This window comes from Bufo gargarizans, chromosome 1 (assembly GCF_014858855.1).
Source record: "Bufo gargarizans isolate SCDJY-AF-19 chromosome 1, ASM1485885v1, whole genome shotgun sequence".
Taxonomy (NCBI): domain Eukaryota; kingdom Metazoa; phylum Chordata; class Amphibia; order Anura; family Bufonidae; genus Bufo; species Bufo gargarizans.
The window spans coordinates 211,932,254-211,953,341 of NC_058080.1; the positions used below are offsets into that span (position 1 = coordinate 211,932,254).

The 21,088-nt window shown below is 43.8% G+C and overlaps 1 protein-coding gene across 7 annotated transcripts in view; it reads left to right on the plus strand.

Annotated features, from left to right (window-relative positions):
- Positions 1-21,088, plus strand: part of PDE5A (phosphodiesterase 5A) — a 350,069-nt gene that overhangs the window by 184,051 nt on the left and 144,930 nt on the right. For all 7 annotated transcript variants that reach the window (XM_044301149.1, XM_044301132.1, XM_044301166.1 and 4 more), the window contains one exon: positions 2,529-2,618. In XM_044301149.1, the coding sequence (XP_044157084.1) occupies positions 2,529-2,618 (90 nt within the window). The remainder of the gene's footprint in view (positions 1-2,528; positions 2,619-21,088) is intronic.

Below are 21,088 nucleotides of genomic sequence, written 5' to 3' on the forward strand. Positions count from 1 at the left end.
CGTTCTGGATTTAGCAAAATAGACTATTTGTTTTTGACAGTGATTTTATTTAGTCTGCAATAATCTATACAGAGACCCATCCTTCTTCTTGACAAAGAAAAATCCAGAACCAGCTGGTGAGGAGGTTTTCCCTTATGTATTCCGATATGGCTTGGGTCTCGGGTAGATACATTGGATAGAAACAACCATAAAGGGGAATTGTCCCTGGAATAAGGTCAAAAGGGAAATGGTGAAGAGGTAAAGTCTCAGCCTCTTTTTTGTCAGAGACACTTTCAGCATGTAGCTGGTTTAGGATGGAGGAAGACCCTGTAGAGCCTGGGGAATGTGGGGAGCATGGACAGGCACTACTGAGGAGAGACAGTGGGTGTGACAGGAAGAACTTGAAAATTTATTGAGGCATGCACCTCTTAATTAATTGGTCGGCTCTTCCTCCAGGTGGCTTTTAATAAGAATGACATCTCACTAAATGAGCCTCACTGTCTTGATTATTTTTTACAGCTAGAGACCTGATGTCGATACTTGGATTTGTGCCATTACATAGTTACATTGTACCGACCTTTAATTTATAATAATGCATAATGAGCACCTGTGTTTGATAACAATGGTTGTTTTGAGAGGCACATTTGCTAAGTGAATAGCGTTTTACAGACCAGGGTTCCAAATGTGTATTGCGTAGTCAAGGTTAACATCCTGGGGATGTTACATAATTACTCCATAATCTATTCAGCTGTGTTTTGTGCTTTTTTCTTCTTCAAAATGTGGTATATTTTGATTATTTATGATTAGGTCGAAGGGAACATTTCTTTCTACAGGAACATTGATCACACAGGAAGCATGAATAGACACAGATGTGTATATCATGCGATTAAATGGGTTGTACGGTTCCACGATATTGATGATCAATCCTCAGCAATCACTTAAAGGGGTTGTTCCCGAAAAATATTCTACACTTTTCAAACCAGCACCTGGATCTGAATATTTTTGTAATTGCATGTAATTAAAAAATTAACATAGTTACTGAGCTATTCAATAAAATGTATCTGTATAGCGCCACCTGCAGTTTATTTTCCTTATCTCCCTGAGATAGCTGCACATGCTCAGTTTCAACTGCCTCCTGAGCTGTGATAGGGAGAGCTGAGACACGCCCCCTTAGCTGCAGCAGCGCCCCCTGAGCTGTCAGCTTGATATAAATGTCACAGAGCAATGAATGGGGAGATCTCTGGATCCATGTGAGGTACAGGGCTGGTTCTCGCTTTGTTAGAAAGAGGCTGTCATGTACTATATGATGTTTGATTTTCATGTTTTACATTAGTCATAGGATAACCCCTTTAAATGGGACAAGCAGTTGTAATTATACTGTGCTTCGTCTACAAATATGCAGGTAATTTTGAAGGGAAAGCAGTGCTCAAACGAACGCTGCTACCTCTGCAAACAGCCGATCAGCGGTGGATACCAGGAGTTCCTGCTGATCTGATATTGATAATTTATCCTGTGGATAGGTCATCAATATCATAGCACTGCACAACCCCATGTTTGATTTTTTGCTCATATAACACTATTATGTTCCACAGCACCTTTTAGAGATTGTCATCATGCGCAATTACATTCTAATCTGTAACCTTTTCTAAGCTTTCTGAAATATCCAAACTTCTAAGTCATATTTTACATTTTGTACAATGGTTATAGAGAAACTTCATAGAAATGTTATTTTTTCATGTTGTTGCAGAACTTTGACTTCCTCTAGAACTGCATATGCTGAATATGAATACTAGCATTATTGCAAATTATTTTAGAGGTATATTCACATGTGGCAGAATTGTTGCAAAAATGTCAGCTACTCACCTATTCATGTGATTGAGGCTTGCCAGAACCCTTGCAGCCTCATTCATACCTTAAAGGGTTTTTCCACTTTTTACTATTGATGACCTATCCTTACGATAGGTCATCAATATCAGATCGTGGGGGTCCGACTCCCGGCACCTCTGCCAATAAGCTCATATGAGCGCTGCCTTCTCCGCTCTGTTTACCTGCTCTCCGCAGCAATTGCAATGGTTAGCAGGTGTAATTACAAGTATGGCATCTACATTCACTTCTATGGGATGGCTCTGTCTGTTCAAGAGAATACTACAGAGCCATCCCATAGAAGTGAATGAGGATGCCATACTTGTAATTACACCTGCTCACCATTGCAATTGTCAACCAATCCCCCTGGGATATAATAGGCTTTCTATTATTTTTAGTATTGCAGTGTATTATATGGGTGATTAGAGGATCACATGTTTAAAGGGGTTGTCTATAATTATTTGTTTGGTCAGCGGTTTTGAAGAAAAAACTGTTATCTATGCAGTGGAAGTTACATGTCTCTACCCTGAAAAACAAATAAGATCGGAGGCAAATAATCTAATAGATAACTTGCCATAGTTATTGTCAATTAGGTAAAATGCATATTTCTGAAGAGCAAAATAGAGGAATGTAATGTGTTTTACATGCCGTTAATCTTTCTTATGCATTTATGTTCCTTATTTTAGGACTTTGCCGCTTACCTGGCATTTTGTGGGATTGTATTACACAATGCACAATTGTATGAAACATCACTACTTGAGAACAGACGTAATCAGGTAACACTTTATTCAGAATCTAATATATACAGTCATGTGAAAAAATTAGGACACCCTTTGAAAGCATGTGGTTTCACACATCCTGATAGAAATGTCATTCTACAAAAACACCCTCACATGTATTCCCTCTTAAATTGGCTCAGATCTCACACAGGTATATCACACCAGGTGCACATAATTAGTAGATCGTTACTCTGCATGTTGAATGAGGCTTGCCCTATTTAAACCTCAGACATTTAGTTTGGTGTGCTCCTGACTGTTGAAGTGAGAGTGAGCACCATGGTGAGAGCAAAAGAGCTGTCAGAGGACTTCAGAAAAAAGATTGTAGCAGCCTATGAGTCTGGGAAGGGATTTAAAAAGATCTCAAAAGATTTTGAAATCAGCCATTCCACTGTCCGGAAGATAGTCTACAAGTGGAGGGCTTTCAAAACAACTGCCAACATGCCCAGGACTGGTCGCCCCAGCAAGTTCACCCCAAGAGCAGACCGCAAGATGCTAAAAGAGGTCTCCAAAAACCCTAAAGTGTCATCTCGAGAACTACAGCAGGCTCTGGCTACTGTTGATGTAGAAGTACATGCCTCTACAATCAGAAAGAGACTGTACAAGTTTAACTTGCATGGGAGGTGTGCAAGGAGGAAACCTTTGCTTTCCAAGAGAAACATCGAGGCCAGACTGACATTTGCCAGAGATAAAGTTGACAAAGACCAGGACTTCTGGAATAATGTTCTTTGGACAGATGAGTCCAAAATTGAATTATTTGGACACAACAGCAGAGGACATGTTTGGCGTAAACCAAACACAGCATTCCAAGAAAAGAACCTCATACCAACTGTGAAGCATGGAGGTGGAAGTGTCATGGTTTGGGGCTGCTTTGCTGCAGCAGGACCTGGTCAGCTCACCATCATAGAATCCACAATGAATTCTACTGTGTATCAGAAGGTGCTTGAAGAACATGTGAGACCATCAGTTAGAAAATTAAAGCTGAAGCGGAACTGGACCATGCAACATGACAATGACCCAAAACATACTAGTAAATCAACCAAAGATTGGCTGAAAAAGAAGAAATGGAGAGTCCTGGAATGGCCAAGTCAAAGTCCAGATTTGAATCCCATTGAGATGCTGTGGGGTGACTTGAAAAGGGCTGTACGTGCAAGAAACCCCTCAAACATCTCACAGCTGAAAAAGTTCTGCATTGAGGAGTGGGGTAAAACTTCCTCAGACCGATGTCGAAGACTGGTAGATGGCTACAAGAACCGTCTCACTGCAGTTATTTCAGCCAAAGGAGGTAACACTCGCTATTAGGGGCAAGGGTGTCCTATCTTTTTCCTCAGTTAGAATAGGCATTTTTGTAGAATGACATTTACAGAAGATCTTGAAAAGACTTTTCTTCAGTTTTCTTTGTTTAGTTGGATTACTTTAATCTCTCTGTATTGTTGAAACGGAGATGAAATAACCTTTTATTAAAAATGTTACAAAAAACCACATGCTTTCAAAGGGTGTCCTAATTTTTTCACATGACTGTAAAGCTGAGTGTATGTATGTTTGTATGTATGACCCTTATCAGCCAATAGAAGTTTGCAGGCCCTTAGTCTCCACATACATACAGTTTTACACTAGGTTTCCATAACAACCCAGCCATTTTTCTTCACTGCTGTAGGTCAGCTTTAAAGGGGCAGGGCTCTGTTAATGACACTGTTAAGTGAGCGGAGTGCTGTGGAGGTCACTGTTCAGGGGGCAGGTAGGGTGCCCATTCACGCCACCCTCAAAAGACAGACTTAAAAATCCTGCAACCAGGTCCCGCTAAGCCACACTTCCTCCCACTCCGCAGTCGACGGGGATTGAAAAAATGAAGGTAAAAATCTACTTCTGTCAGCTGCAGGGATGGAAAGCAGGGAGACTTTCTCCCTGCAGCTCAGACTCCGACAGCACAAAAGGACATCCCTGTGTCCATCCAGGGAGTCTTAAAGGCGGACTGTCCGGCCTAAAACTGGAACCCTGGCCACCCTAGGGGCAGGCTGCTGTGGAGGTCACAGTTAAGGGGACGGTCCACTATGGAGGTCAGTGTTAAGGGGCAGATTGCTGTAGAAGCCACTGTTAAGGGGACAGGGTGTTGTGGAAATCACTGTTAAGGAGATGGGGTACTGTGGAGGTCACTAATAAAGGGACGGCCGCTGTGGAGGTCACTGCTAAAGAGGTGGGCTGCTGTGGAGATCACTGTTAAGGGGGCGGGATGCTGTGGAGGTCACTGTTGAAGGGGTGGGCTGCTGTGAATGTCACTGTTAAGGGGGCGGGATGCCGTGGAGGTCACTGTTGAAGAGGCGGGCGCTGTGGAGGTCTCTGTTAAGGAGGCAGGGAATGGTGGAGGTCACAGTTAAGGGGATAGTGCTGTGTAGAGGTCGCTGTTAAGGGGGCGTATTATTGTGGAAATCACTGTTAACGAGACAGGGTACTGTGGAGGTCACTAATAAAGGGGCAGCCGCTGTGGAGGTCACTGTTAAAGGGGCGGGGTACTGTAGATACCACTGTTATAGTGGATACAGTTGATATCGTTTAACGACACACACAAACATTAAATGAAATAGATGAAATATACCCGTGCAAAGCCATGTCCTTCTACTAGTACTTTACTAAAGTCCTTTTATGAAACTCGTTCATTTCCTTAAATTTCCTTATATCAGGGGTTGGCAACTTGTAGCATGCATGCCAGAGGTGGCATGCAGATCGCGTTCTGCTGGCACGCCAGCTATGACCAAATGAAGGCAAGACTTTTCAGTCTTGTCAGCATTTGTTACCTGCCCTGCCGTCGCACTGTACATTGAATAAAAAAACATTCAGACTTTTTATGCATGACATGTCTGCTAGGCCCACCCCACATGCTTCCCGTCCTGGCCACCAAAGAGGAGTAATAGCAGAGAGTGAGACTTTGCTACACTACTCGTGCCTGCTACTTCGCTGCCTGCTACCTAGCTGCTGCTGTGCTTCCCCTGTTCCTCAGAACTGCCACACATTAAGAAAGGTATGTGAATACACTGGGGGTAGGAGTAGGATGGTGAGCTTGGGAGGAAGGGGGTGTGAGGGATGCCACCCCTCGTGCCCTGACTGGCGTCAGATGTCAACTACGTCGAGCTCACGAGATACGGTATGGTCACTGGTTACCTAGAGGAGCGGGTAAGGTCAGTCTTGGTACAGTTTTCACAGATTCCTCCTGTCCACATGGGCACAGAGAGGCAACAAGCTGAGAGAGCTTTTTCACTGCCCCAGTTAAAACAGCGCTTTCTCAGCTCGGAAAGACTGCCACCAGTTCCTTGTTTGAAGCCCGGTCCGCTTACAGGATTATATGGGGTAAGAAACCAACTCGGTGTAGCATATAACTAGGCCGGAACACAGACGTGGGGATTCGTGATCGAGATACAAGATAGCACAAGATTAAATTATATATTTTATTGCCTTAAAGGGGTTATCCAAGTTATATTTATTGATGACGTATCCTCAGGATAGGTCATCAATAACAGATCGGCGGGGTCCGACACCCGGCACCCCCTCCGATCAGCTGTTTGAAGAGAAGGCGCGTGCGGTGTCAGCGCTGCCTCCTTCATTGTTTACCTTCTAGCCGTTGCATCTGCAGTGGTGAGCAGGAGTAATTACACCCAAGCTGTCCCATTCATTTCAATAGGAAAGCTTGGGTGTAATTACACCTGCTCACCACTGCAGATGCAACGGCTAGAAGGTAAACAGTGAAGAGTAGGGAACAGCGCTGACACCGCACGCGCCTTCTCTTCAAACAATTGATCGGAGGGGGTGCCGGGTGTCGGACCCCGCCGATCTGATATTGATGACCTATCCTGAAGATGGGTCATCAATAAATATAACTTGGACAACCCCTTTAAGGGCTTACTAGAAATAACTCTATACACACAAAGAATATATACAGTGGTCTGAGGTTACAAATACAGATGGTGTGGTACAAACAGGGTTAAGCAGAACAAAAGTCAGTTTACCAGGTATAGGAGTCCTTTGGGTGGTGATGAGTTCTTAGCTGTGGTCACATGGGAAGCAGTGATGTCAGCTGGTTGCAGGTCCCTCTAAACACATGGAATGATGTGACCTCCCCTCAGATAAAGACACGCCTGCTTGCTGGCACAAGCATGTAGCCAGCCCCTCCCCTCCCGGCCTCTGGGAGGGGTCCACCCCCACCCCCCCTCTGCTGAGCTGGCAGCAGATGAGCCACAAAACCGATTAGGGCTCATGGCTCCAGACCAGAATGTCGCAGGGAGGTGGTTCTGGTACCAATGGATCCGCCTGGGTTCCAGCTACCAGTAGAGTCCAACCATGGTACCGTTATTTGGTTTCTGTGGGGAGATATGTATATCTCCTCTCCCTCGCATCCCACCACCAAACTTTGACCACGGGCCTGTTCATCGTGGGACCCAAGTATGCATCTGGTTTAGGCCTGTGATGGACGGGCGATTCATCATTCCTTATAATTAGCCAGTTCTGTGATGTCTGATAATGTGCATTGAACTGGGGAATGGCCTAGACCCCCTGCAGGGACGTTTTTCCTGTTCCATTGGCTGGGTCCCTGGCTGGCTAAATAGAGGTGAGAAATGTAAACAAAGGTGGACTTCTAGAGGCTCTCTGCCATCTGGCTGGCCTTGAAGCAGGCCCACCCCTGTGGAACTTATTACTTCTGCTTCCTTTCAGCAGATGGTTGGTGTGGGAACATGGCTGACAGTAAATATTAATTCATATTCCTCCCAGGGAGAATAAGCACAGTGACCAGATTTGGGGTGGGGGTAGGAAGGTGAGTTTGGGAGGATGAGGTTAATATGCACTGTGGCCAGATTGGGAGTTGGAGGAGGATTGCATGGCTTGGGGGGACAAGCACTGTGACCAGTTTGGGGATGTGGGGAGGATGGTGAGTGTGGGAGGATAGAGGAACGAGCACTGTGACTAGTTTGGGGATGTGGGGAGGATAGTGAGTTTTTGGAGGATAGGGGATCTAGCTGTAATTGGTGCAGCTCTGATTGTTTGATTATTGTGGGGGTGACCAGTATATCGGGTACCAGTGTATATCGTCAGTAAGTGTATTGTTGGTAGCTAGTAAATACCTGGTTTATGTCTGTTTGTGTTATATGACTTTCCCGCTCTGCACGGCACACTGAGCACTTCAGCTTTTTTTTTTTTATTGACACTCCATATAAAAAGGTTGCTGACCTTTGCCTTATGTGCTCCAAAATACACATGTATTCATTTATTTCAGGGTAACAAAACTTCATGCATTTAAAATAAAATGCATTCATATAATTTACTACTGTGTTTCATTTTGTTCACTTCACTCTGATACTGTAACTTCATCATTGATAATTTGCTTTGCATGAGCTTTATATGCCATGTTGTAGCTGGGTGACATATACAAGTGGTGCTTGCGTGAAGCGTGCTTTATCACAGGGCAACCAGTGCAGATGCATACAGCTTTTGGAGTTAAAGCATGTTATCTCATTATGGCTCTTTATTTTAAAGGTGGCCAAATCAGCACATCATAAAACATTTAAAGCAATGGTGTGTTTTTTTGAAAAACAAGTTACTCTAGCCCATTTGCTCTTCCTTCTCCCTCATGTGGCTAATTTGTACTTCCTGATTGATGGATGGGCATTTAACCTGCCCGCCGGGAGGAGGACTGAAAAATGTTATTGCTAGGGCTTCCTCAACAATATTACTTGACTAGCCACACAAGTGAGGATTGCACTGTAGGAGGAAGAGGAAGTAGCTGGTGGAAGGGGGGTAATTCAAAATTTGCTGTGGGGCCTAGTCAGTTCTAGTTATGCCACTGCATAAGACCATGGATTCCTCCTTAGAATTTGTTCACAGGAGGCACGATGGCAAACTTATTTCCTCATTATCTCCAGAGAATGGTGAATACTAACGACATTAACCACAACAGTAGATCATGGGAGTTCTCAGCAAGACTTTAAGGAATAAGACCTAATAAGACCTAATTCTTAGATATACTTCAATAAAGACAATGATCACTAAACGTTTGGTTGTAAACAGAAGTACCCATGGACATCTCAGAGATAGAATCTGCAACCCCTGCTGTTCTTCTTGACCCTACTAGAGTGGGTTGCTATTGATAGGTGACTGTCCTATTCCCCCAGATCAAAATCTGCAGGTCATAGATTCCTCAAAACTGCACTTTTATTTGTTGGGGTTCGAGTGGCCTGGAATGTACTGGGCTCTTGCATCCAGGTTATTGTCTATTGCCCACTTCTAGCACCAAGTGTGAAGGGGAAACTTGGAAACCAATCTCTGTAACCTTTACCTTGCTATCCTCAATTCCAGCAAGGTGATATGAAGGTTTGATCCTTCCATGTCCTCTACACTGTTCAGCTCTTGGAAAAAGCTCCTGACACCTTCCATGTAATTATTATGTCCAGGACCTTCACCAGGTAAACAATACAAGGTTGAGGAAGTCCTTCTGTACTTTCAAAAGTAGCCAAGCCACTGTGCTGGAGTTTGGTTAACCAGAATTACGTCTGTTGACTACCGACTTTATATCCATACAATTTTGTATATTGGGCAGACTATATGGGCCAAATGGTTCTTATCTGCCGACACATTCTATGTTTCTATGACTGGGGCATGTCTAGTTGTGTAGTCACAAACTTCCCTATGAGAATTGTCAATTCTTTTAGAGAACCCTTGTCTTTGGTGAGACCATTTAAGAACTTAGTTTGTACTTTTATCAGTTTGTCTTTTGGGATGTCTGTGCATAAACTGGTTTTGCCCTATGCAAGTTGTACACTAGTGCCTCATGTGCAGCGTACAATGTAGGGGTGGGTATACGGTCGGTTGCGCTGAAGGGCGATGTTGGTTGTGCTGGGAATCAGTTGTTGGATAAGAGCGTAGTGTTGAGGATGTGCGATCCAGTTCTTTTTCTTATATTTTACATCATTAATAAAAAAAATATTGAAGAATGTAAAGAATTTTGTAGGAAGGAGCAATTAGTTTCCAACATCGATAGCAAAGCCAGTGTTTGTAAACAGCTGTGAACTCCTGTCCCTGTTACCTATAAGAGACTCTGCATTTGAATGGGGGTTGTCTAAATAGACCAAACCGGTTTCTTGGGGTGTAAAATTATCACCCAAGACAAGCTACTGTTTTTGGAGCGTTTTAGAGGGAAAACACCATTAGATTCCAATGTAACACTATGCCCTTTCATCTGAATTGCAACTGGCATCGGTGCTATGACACAGAGTGGTATAAAACACACCTTTTAAGTACTACTTTATAAGGAAGGTGTGCCTCTCCAGGAGGAAACACAGTAGCAAAACTTATTTCCAAAAGGATCTTTTTTGGTTTTTGAAACTTTTTCAGTGCATTGATGTTCAGCCCCAGCCTAAAGCCTGTATCGCATTGCATTATCTAGCAGGCCATTGTCGAGAGGGAAGCTTTACTTCCTGGCAATCGCCTGTTCGTTAGTGGAGGAGACCGCTGCTTTCACGTGCAGTGATCTCCTCCACAGCATTTGGAGCAGCGACCGGTGTGTCATCGCTCGTCCCTATGCTGTCTAGTTGTTTTCGGGCACCAGATTGTGATTAGACACCACAATCTGCAACCGGCAAACAAGGATTTTTAAGCATCCTGGTAGATTCCGCGAGCAAACTCTTGTTCATAGGGGAATAGGTGGTAGTGTTAGGCTACATGCACATGGACGTATTTTCTTTCTGTGTCATTTCCGTTTTAGTTTTTTTCGGATAGGATGCGGACCCGTTCATTTCAATGGGTCCGCAAAAAATGCAGACAGCACACCGTGTGCTTTCCACCTCAGTATGTCAGTTCAGTAGCCCCGCAAAAAAAATAGAACATGTCCTATTCTTGGCCGTTTTGCAGTCAAGGATAGGCATTGTTACAATGGATCCGCAAAAAAAAAAAAAAAGGATGGCATACGGACATCATCCGTTTTTTTTTTGCGAATTGCAAAACACATACGGTCGTGTGCATGTAGCCTTAGACTGCCAGATCATCGCTAACGAGCATAACTATGAACACTTATTAACAATTGGCCAGTCTAGTACAGCCTTTACTAGCCTATCCAAGTTTGCGTTACAGAGAAGATGTATCTTATCTACCATTTTCTTCATTCATCTGCTAGGAAGATCTTTCCCTAAACCATGGCCTTCTCTAGGAACCTACCCGGTCTTGCCAGTGTGTGTGTGTTTTTTTATCCTGTAAAGAGTTTGGGAGCAGTGTTCTTGCCTTTTACCTTACTGTTAAACTCCAGCTCAAAAAATTACTAGACTTATGAGACTTCAGAGTGTGAAATCTGATATCCCAGCTGAAGTGGGCTTACCAGCCCCAATTATGCTTATAGAATAGTTAAATGTCTGGCATCATTAAAACTGCTCTGCTTTTCAGAGGGCTGATTTCGAGGATCAGTCAATTGTGTTTTACGATGATGACACTTTATCCTTAGCCCAACATGGTCCATTCACACGTCCGTAGTGTATTGTGGATCTGCAATACACCCGACCGGCACCCCCATAGAACTGCCTTACGGCCAAGAATAGGACATGTATTTTTTTCCAGAGCTGCGTACCGGAAGATCGTGGCCACACTCTGGAAATGCGGATGTGGAGCGCACACTGTGTGCTCTCAGCATCCATTCCTGCTCTATTGAGAATGAATGGGTCCGCGCGCATTCCGGGTATTGCGGAACGGATGCGGACCCATTCCACGGACGTGTGAATGGAGCCTAGTCAGCACCAGAAGTAATGGACTGACTTTTTCAGGGTCTAGTCCATAACATCATTCTGGACAACCCGTCCTAGTATTAGATAATAAAGCGGGGTGTATAGCTGGTGCAGCACTTGAATGTCACCAATGCCATAGAAATTCTTTAGCACAAGCTTGTCCTCTTTAAATAAAGGTTAAAAGGGTTTCTGTCACCCCAATTTTTGCTATTAAACAGGCTGACAGATGTGAAAATGTCACCTGAATTTAACTCAGCATTTTTTAAATTTAAGTATGCCCCCGTTTTCATGTAATTTTAACTTTTATTATATGCAAATGAGCCTTTAGGAGCAGGGGAAGGGGCGTTGCACCTGCTCCTAGAGGCTCCGTTCACCCACCTCATTTCCAGGCCAGCGTTGGTTCTCCTGCTGGCCTCGTCTTCCGTGTAAATCTCGCGCCTGTGCCGTCCCATTCAGGATTCGCCGCAGGCGCAGTGAGAAAGCCAGCTGCCGGGGCCAGCAGGAGAACCAACGCTGGCCTGGAAATGAGGTGGGCAAACGGAGCCTCTAGGAGCAGGTGCAACGCCCCCTTCCCCTGCTCCTAAAGGCTCATTTGCATATAATAAAGGTTAAAATTACACGGAAACGGGGGCATTCTTAAATAAAAGAAATGCAGAGTTAAATTCAGGTGACATTTTTTCACATCTATAATGTCAGCCTGTTTAATAGAGAAAATTAGGGTGACAGAAACAAATAGAAAGCTGGGAAAATTCCCTCACTTTAGATGTAGTTCAAGTTGCCTATTTCTGGAAAGCTTGGAGGGGTGTCCCCACAGTAACTCTGCATTTGGAGCTTCTTTAGATGAGTGTTTGACTAGTTGTGAATTCCAGTGTACATACCTCATGGCCACACTCAGGGAAACCGGGGCATTAGAAGAGACAAGAGCCTCACTGTGGTGGCTGGGAATGGAATATTTGGCTAAACCAAGCCATCAGGGTAGATTTAGGGGGACACAATATTGTGAAAAAGACCCTATGCCTCAATCAAAGTATGTGGTATTGCATGTCTGGCAACTTCCTCTCAGAGGGCGAAACAAGAGCACTGTTCACAACAGCTGCTTTTTTTATTTTCATTCATTGTCTTCTCAGGAGGAGCCCAGGTTCATTTTTTAGTAGCCCATGGGAGAACCCCACTGACATTGATACTGCTATAAAGAAAGCAGTATACTCAAAATAAAGCAACAACCGAGTATAAAGTAAATAAATGTCTTTATTGATACATAATTCATAAAATCACATAATTAAAAACTGTTGGTGGTCCAGAAACAGGGGATACAGGCTGTTGGCTTTACAAAATTATATCACTAGACAAGTAAGATTAGGGCGTAGATGAAACCACACAATAGTGTATACGGTACCAAGTAAAGTGCAAAGTGCTTACAGATATATCACACATATCAAACCTACAACATCCCAGATTACATCAAATAACATCAATACATGTTGTCATACCAAAAAACCCTGTCTCTTCTGCGTCCCAACACGCGTTTCGCTTAATGCTTCATCAGGGGGTAAGTGCTAATTGTCTCCATGTCCCCACTCTATATATACTATCCCAAATTGAACACCTAACACACACCTGAAAATTCCTCCTTCCACTGTCACCCCATGCGCCACGCCAAACAAACGGATATGCAAGCCGGAAGTGGCGTGCATGCGTTTCGGCTTGAAAATCATGCATTCACCAGATATGGCGAAGAGTAAACTAAAAATTAATCCATATCACAATATATTCAAAAGAACATAATTATTTCTATTGTAGGCATTTGTACCTTTATTCAATATTTCATTTTGAGTCTTCTTATGTTTATATATTGCCGATATTTACTGTGCATGGATTTAACATCCGTAACCACTACTCTTGCCCGGCTCCAATGCGTTCCACGGCGGTGCCCCTGTCATCTGGCCCACGGCGGCAGTGGACGCACCGCACTCATGACCTGGGTCATGACCTCACTTCAGGAATCACTTAGTCGACTCTATAGCCAAAGCATTCCTTATTTGGTATATACAGACGGTTTAATTCATATTTGTTATCCCATAATTGCTGTACATATCCTAAGTAAGAATCATCATATACCTGATTGCATGTAAATTAATAAACAAAATAAATTAATGATTAAAAATGTATATATATATAATTCATAAAGTGACAACCCAATTACACTAAGTGACCAGAAATTGTGAACAAATGGTGAAAGGTAACATGCAGTGCAATACAAAAAAAAAAAAAACTGTGTGAAGTGTAAAAAACAAATGCAATATAAAACGAATAAAATATATTTCATATAAATATCCTCAATTCAAAATCAGTTATTCGTAACATTGATTAATCAACTATTGCGTGCACTAATAACCTATGAAATATAAAAAGACACGCATAGTTTGTCTTTCTTTTTTTCTATATTTTTTTATTTCCTTTCTTCCTTCCTTCCCTTCTAGAACTCTATAAAACTGCTACATAAGTGATAGTGTAACAGTCGTGTACACACAAACACAGGGGGGAGGGAAGTGACCACTGCGCTCACCCCTGGCCCTGCCTACTTGCCTCGCAAGTACTAATGACAGGGGACAACTGGACGGCATTCCCTAGCTTGGAATAAGTGCAGGCAGGACAGACCAGACAGACAACAGAACGTGAACGGACCGAGTCAATACCAGGAGAGCAACGAAGTACAAATGGAGCAAGCAGAGAATAGTCAGGAGAAGCCGAGGTCATAAATACCAGGAGAGTCGTGAAGTACCAAAGGAGTCAGGAGAGGATCGTCAGGAGGAAGCCGGGGTCAGAATACCAGGAGAGCAGCAAAGTACACAAGGAGCAGGCAGAGGATCATCAGGAAATCAGCAGAAGGTAAGTACGCCAGGAAAGACACAATCGCAGGTGGAACCTAAATAACAGGCAATCTGTGGCCAGCAGGCTGCCTGTTTAAATACTGACAAGCAGGGGTCATGTGAGGTGGCCAGCGTCACATGACTCACCCTGCTGCAAATGGCTGAGCACCGAGTGCCCAACTCGGTGTTCAGGCTTAATCTGGTTGCTGGGGGAACCGAGGACGTCGCCCGCGGTCCTGCACAGAGGCGGGGCACCGTCAGCGCTGCGGAGAGTGAGCGCTTCGCCGGCGCCCCGTGAAAGATAGGTATAGAAGTTATCCTAAATCTCTTATCATAAAACGTATATTTAAACTAATATTGACTCAAAACCTAATGTGAACTCCAACTGTAAATCACCAACATAGAAAAAAGGGGAGGTTATTATTTTTTTTCCCTTTGTGTAGCAAATACATTTAAATTCTTATAATCATGTATAAGCAATTAGATACACAGTATCTGGTCATATATTCATCAGTTAAAAATGTCCTCCTATTCCTAGTAAGGATATGACTCAATCCAGCATGGACATGGGAAGATCCCGTCTGCATAAATCCTAGGAGCACTCCACACATCGTCAGACGCTCCCTGGTTACCCATGCCGACCAGATATCAAAGTCCGTTCCTGTATCTGTGAAAGGATAGAAAAAAGAAAAACGAGGAGGAGTATGGAAGAGTGACGGGCTTATTCTCAATTCAAACAAAATATAATACTGTGTATCTAATTGCTTATACATGATTGTAAGAATTACAATTTATTTGCTACACATTATATACATACAAAGGGAAAAAAATAATAACCTCCCTTTTTCCCCCCTTTTTTTTTTATGTTGGTGATTTACAGTTGGAGTTCACATTAGGTTTTGAGTCAGTATTAGTTTAAATATACGTCTTATGATAAGAGATATAAAAACATAGAATGTGTCGGCAGATAAGAACCATTTGGCCCATCTAGTCTGCCCAATATACTAAATACTATGGATAGCCCCTGGCCCTATCTTACATGAAGGATGGCCTTATTCCTATCCCATGCATGCTTAAACTCCTTCACTGTATTTGCAGCTACCACTTCTGCAGGAAGGCTATTCCATGCATCCACTACTCTCTCAGTAAAGTAAGGGTCCATTCACACGTCCGTTTTTTCTTTCCTGATCTGTTCCGTTTTTTCAGGAACAGATCAGGACCAGATCTGGACCCATTCATTTTCAATGGGTCCTGGAAAAAATCGGACAGCACAATGTGTGCTGTCCGTTTCCGTTGTTCCGTTCCGCATGTCCGTTTAAATATAAAACATGTCCTATTCTTGTCCTGAAAAATCGGATCCTGGTACAATGCAAAGTCAATGGTTCCGCAAAAAATGGAAGATATTCGGATGTCATTCCGTATGTCATCCGTTTTTTGCGGATTCCGTTCCTGGAAATTAAATCCTGCCCACAGAAACCAAAGGGGAAGGGCTTGGCAGAGCTGGATCATCTTTTTTTGAATCTGACTGCATTGAAAAGTTGGCAAGATGCCAGTGTATGACGTGGAGCGTTTAATTACCCTGATAGAAGAGCGGCCCAACCTATGGGATACGCGATTGGACTCCTACCATGACCGAGTCCTGAAGGATAGGTCCTGGGAAGAAATCGCCCATGAATTAGATGGGGAATTTTCCAAAGCAGACTCAAAGAAGCGGCACATCATCAGTGAGTAATTTATATATGTATATATGTCTGCTGTCATATTTCTTGTATGAAGTGCATGTATTCAGGAATGTGAAAACTATGGCTCTACAAACTACTACTACTCCTCCTATGACGTGCTGTGTAGAGTAGTAGTTTTTCAGCATTTGGAGAGCAGCAGACTGACCATGCTTTTACTTTGCAAACCTGTGCATAGCAAGGCATTACTACACATCTGCATATGCATGCTTTTTTACTGGTTTGCAAACATTTTAACCCCCCCGTCCTAGATTTTTACTTTGGAAACCTGTGCATAGCAAGTCATTAATATACAGCTGCATATGCATGCTTTTTTGCTGGTTTGCAAACATTTTAAGCCCCCAGTCCTAGATTTTTACTTTGCAAACCTATGCATAGCAAGGCATTATTAAACAGCTGCATATGGCTACTTTTTTTTGAGGCCTTGCAAACATGTTAACTCCTTAGAGCATGGCTGCTCAAGGTGTGGCCATCCAGCTTTGGACAATCTACAACTCCTAACATGCCATGCTATAGGCTGATAGCTGTCGCCTGTGCAGAAATGCTGGGAGTTGTAGTTTGGAAACAGCATGAGGGCCTGAGGTAGTGCATGCCTGCCTTACAGATAATACAGTAAATAAATTGAGGAGATGAGTGTTTGAATACTGTTTAAATCTCAGATATGTTTTTTTTTTTTTTTTTCGTGAAAATTTTAAATATATGTTGTTGTTTTTTTGTTTTTTTTTACCTAGTCAGCAAAATTAAAAACCGCTGGTACTCGTGCCGGGACCAGTTTAAGCGCGAAATGAATCAGCGCCAAAGAAGTGGCGACGGTTCCTTGGCCAAAAAGCCATATTTGTATACAGCCAACCTCCAGTTCTTGCGCCCAATCATGGAAACTCGACCGTAAGTAATGTTTTTTAAATATAAAATTTCAATGTCACCTTGATGATTATAGTTTGGTGCCTTCAGGCTACTTTCACACTAGCAATCGATCGGATCCGTTCTGAACGGATCCGATCATAATAATGCAGACGGAGGCTCCGTTCAGAACGGATCCGTCTGCATTATTTTTAGCATATAACAGCTAAGTGTGAAAATAGCCTCGTACGGATCCGTCTAGACTTTCAATGTAAAGTCAATGGGGGACGGATCCGCTTGAAGATTGAGCCATATGGTGTCATCTTCAAGCGGATCCGTCCCCATTGACTTTAGTCTACTTTCACACTAGCGCTTGATCGGATCCGTTCTGAACGGATCCGATTATATTAATGCAGACGGAGGCTCCGTTCAGTACGGATCCGTCTGCATTAATAACTTTGAAAAATGTATAAGTGCACAAGATGCCTGAGCGGATCCGTTCAGACCTTCAATGTTTAGTCAATGGGGGACGGATCCGCTTGAAGATTGAGCCATATGGTGACATCTTCAAGCGGATCCGTTCCCATTGACTTACATTGTAAGTCTGGACGGATCCGCACGCCTCCGCACGGCCAGGTGGACACCCGAACGCTGCAAAAAGCGTTCAGCTGTCCGCCTGGCCGTGCGGAGGCGAGCGGAGCGGAGGGAGAACGCCGTCAGACTGATGCAGTCTGAGCGGATCCGCGTCCATATAGACTGCATCAGGGCTGGACGGAAGCGTTCGGGTCCGCTCGTGAGTCCCTTCAAACGGAGCTCACGAGCGGACAGCCGAACGCTAGTGTGAAAGTAGCCAGGCGTTTCAGGGTCGACCTGTGAATTCTGTTTTAAGGCTCTATGAAGCGGTCCACGAATGATCAGTTCGGGAACTATGCATTTGGATTGAATATGGTTCCATTTAGAATGCATACATTTTGCACCATCATGCCTCTTTCTGCTCCGGAGGCGGGCATCTAGATGATGTATGCTGAATTTTGTGGTGCTCCTTGAGGTGCCGAACCAAAGGGATCCGTCCTGAGGTACAATGTAAGGCTACTTTCACACTAGCGTTCGGGCGGATCCGTTCTGAACGGATCCGCCCATAATAATGCAGACGGAGGCTCCGTTCAGTACGGATCCGTCTGCATTATTTTAGCAAAAAAAAGCTAAGTGTGGAAATAGCCTCGTACGGATCCATCCAGACTTTCAATGTAAAGTCAATGGGGGACGGATCCGCTTGAAGATTGAGCCACATTGTGGCATCTTCAAACGGATCCGTCCCCATTGACTTACATTGAAAGTCTGGACGGATCCGCACGCCTCCGCACGGCCAGGCGGACACCCGAACGCTGCAAGCAGCGTTCAGCTGTCCGCCTGTCCGTGCGGAGGCGAGCGGAGCGGAGGCTGAACGCCACCAGACTGATGCAGTCTGAGCGGATCCGCCTCCATTCAGACTGCATCAGGGCTGGACGGAGGCGTTCGGGTCCGCTCGTGAGCTCCTTCAAACGGAGCTCACGAACGGAAACCCGAACGCTAGTGTGAAAGCAGCCTAAGTAAATGTGTACGGATCCTTTTGCAGTTACACAATATGGTGCAATTGTAAACGGATCCATTTCACATCGCCTTTCAATGTAAAGCCAGGAGTCCCTATTAATATACCATTGGATTTTAGTTTTCGCAAATCCAATGGGAATTTTTAACTTGAATCGTTCCCAACACCCTGAGAGAGCCTGTATGTTATAATAAACCAGGCATGCTCAACCTGTGGCCCTCCAGCTGATGCCAAACTACAACTACCAGCATGTCAGAACAGCATACAGCTATCAGCTCACAGCAGTCCAACGTGGGAGTTTTAGTTGGACAATAGCTTGATGGCCGCTGGCTGAGCGTGCCTAGAATATACCATTGGATGTAAGTTTGTTTGTAATAACTCTGAAACTGCTAGACGTTTCCAGGATCAGCATGTTTGTCAAATAATAATCTAATTGGATTTTTTGATTTCCTTGAATAATTAACTTTAATAAAACTTTAAAAATTATTTCTCAGAACCGTGGATAACCTGAGTCAAGACCCGGTTGAAGTGGAAGCGGCTTCTGGACCTTCTTCCACGGAGAATCCAACTGCCCCTCCATCCTTGGAAGGTTCTCCACCGTTGGCAACGGTCACAGAAGGAACGGTCCCCCCCGAAAATATTGCTGGGCCACAGCAGATAAACACCCAGCGTCGTGCCTCGGGTAGGCGTAGGGGTCCCCCTCCACCCGATTCTGGTTTAGATACTCGAACCATTGTTGAATCAAGGGTTATGGAGTATTTAAACCAGAATCGTGGTGAGAGTCCTGATGAAACGATGGTGAAAAGTTTGGTGCCCCTACTGAAAAAAGTACCCGAGGAACGAAAAGCTCGGTGTCTATCTGCTGTGGCACTTCTAATGGACCTTTTTGCTGGTCCTCAAGAACCTATTGCCACAATCCACAATTTGGAGAGGGATCGCGATGAGATGCTGAATTGGAGGCCATTTGGGCAAAGATTTTCTCATCATCCATCCTCATCACAGTATTTTCTTGGAGAAACCTCTACCCAGGGGAGTTACCAAGCTCAACATGGACACCCCAGGTCTTCCGAGGGATCTCGTCCCCAAAGTTCTAATACCGGCCCTTTTACAAGGGAATTGTTTGATCTCTAATTTTATCAAGTTAAAAGAAAAAAAAAAGATGTTGAATAAATGAGATTTTTCATTTAAATCTGTCTAATAATTTTTATTTACACAATTAAAGATAATAGCATAAAGGTTTTTCAATTAAAGTTCAACACACATTTTGGTAAAATTTAATAGTGAAAAAAAAAAATTATGTGGAGACAAAAGCACAATTCCAAAACACATTTTAACCATTTATTAATAAATGTTATTTAGAGGTATTTGAAGGTATTTAATACCAAAAAATGTAAAAAATTTTAAAACACTATCACCCAAATTTTATATAATGATAGTAATTTGTCAAATATTAAATACCTCAGCTCGCAAGCCCACGTCAAGGGTCCTCATTATCTTGCGAGTCCCTAAACTAAACTAACAACAGGGGATCTAACTAAACTAAGAAAATGTAAATTTGAATAGTAATTTGGAAACCAGATTCAAGCTGAAATCAACGACTTCCACGGATGGCTTCCAATTGCCACGGTAATGCCCCCTCTGGACTGCTGAAAAAGTCGGCATAGAAATCCCGAACAGCTAGCCCAGCCGTTCCCGGTCTTCCAGTCCGACTGAGATCAAAATTGACTGAAGATGGCACATTTTGACCCAAATCAGCATCAGCGGAGGCATCATGTATCCTGGTGAAGTTGTGCAGCACTACACAAGCCTGTATCACCAGGGTGGCATTGTCCGGATTCATTTGTATGGATGACATGAATACTCTCCACTTACTGGACAGTATTCCAAAAGCGCACTCCACATACCGACGGGCGCGAGTCAATCGATAATTGAAGATACGCTTCCTGTCATCCAGATCGCGTCTAGGGAAGGGCCGCATCAGGTGATGTGACAATGCGAATCCTTCGTCTGCCACGATCACAAATGGAGCCGGCGGACCTGCAGATCCGGGTAGTCTTCTTGGCTCTGGCAGGGCAAGCTGGTTTTCACGAAGCCGTTCACCCATTCTGGAAACACTAAAGATGCGGCTGTCTGAAGTGCTCCCGTAGGCCCCGATATCCACAATTACAAACTTGTAGTTACTGTCAACCAAGGCCATCAGCACTACAGAAAAATATTGTTTGTAATTGAAGAACCGGGACCCTGAGTGAGGCGGTTTCTTCACACGGATGTGCTTTCCGTCCAGTGCCCCAATGCAGTTTGGAAACTGCGCGGATTGGAAAAAACCCTCGGCGATACGAAGCCAATCTTCCGCCTTGGGGGTGGGCATCACCGCATCTCTGAGTCGCTGCCATATGACTTTACACGTATGGCAGACAATCCCAGAGATAGTTGAGATCCCTAGCAAAAATTCAAAGTGCAGCGATGCAAACGAATTTCCAGTTGCAAGGAATCTGTGGAAAAAAAAAAAAGGTTTTAGTTCAATTAAAATTAAAATACACAAAATATTCACATTACCGAAAAAAACTTACCTCAACGTGACAATAAGCCTTTGTTCAGCAGAGATGCTGCGCCGCATGCTTGTGTCCCTGAAGTTAAGGTCAGGGTGGAGAGACGTCAAAAGGTGATCAAATGACTCCATGGA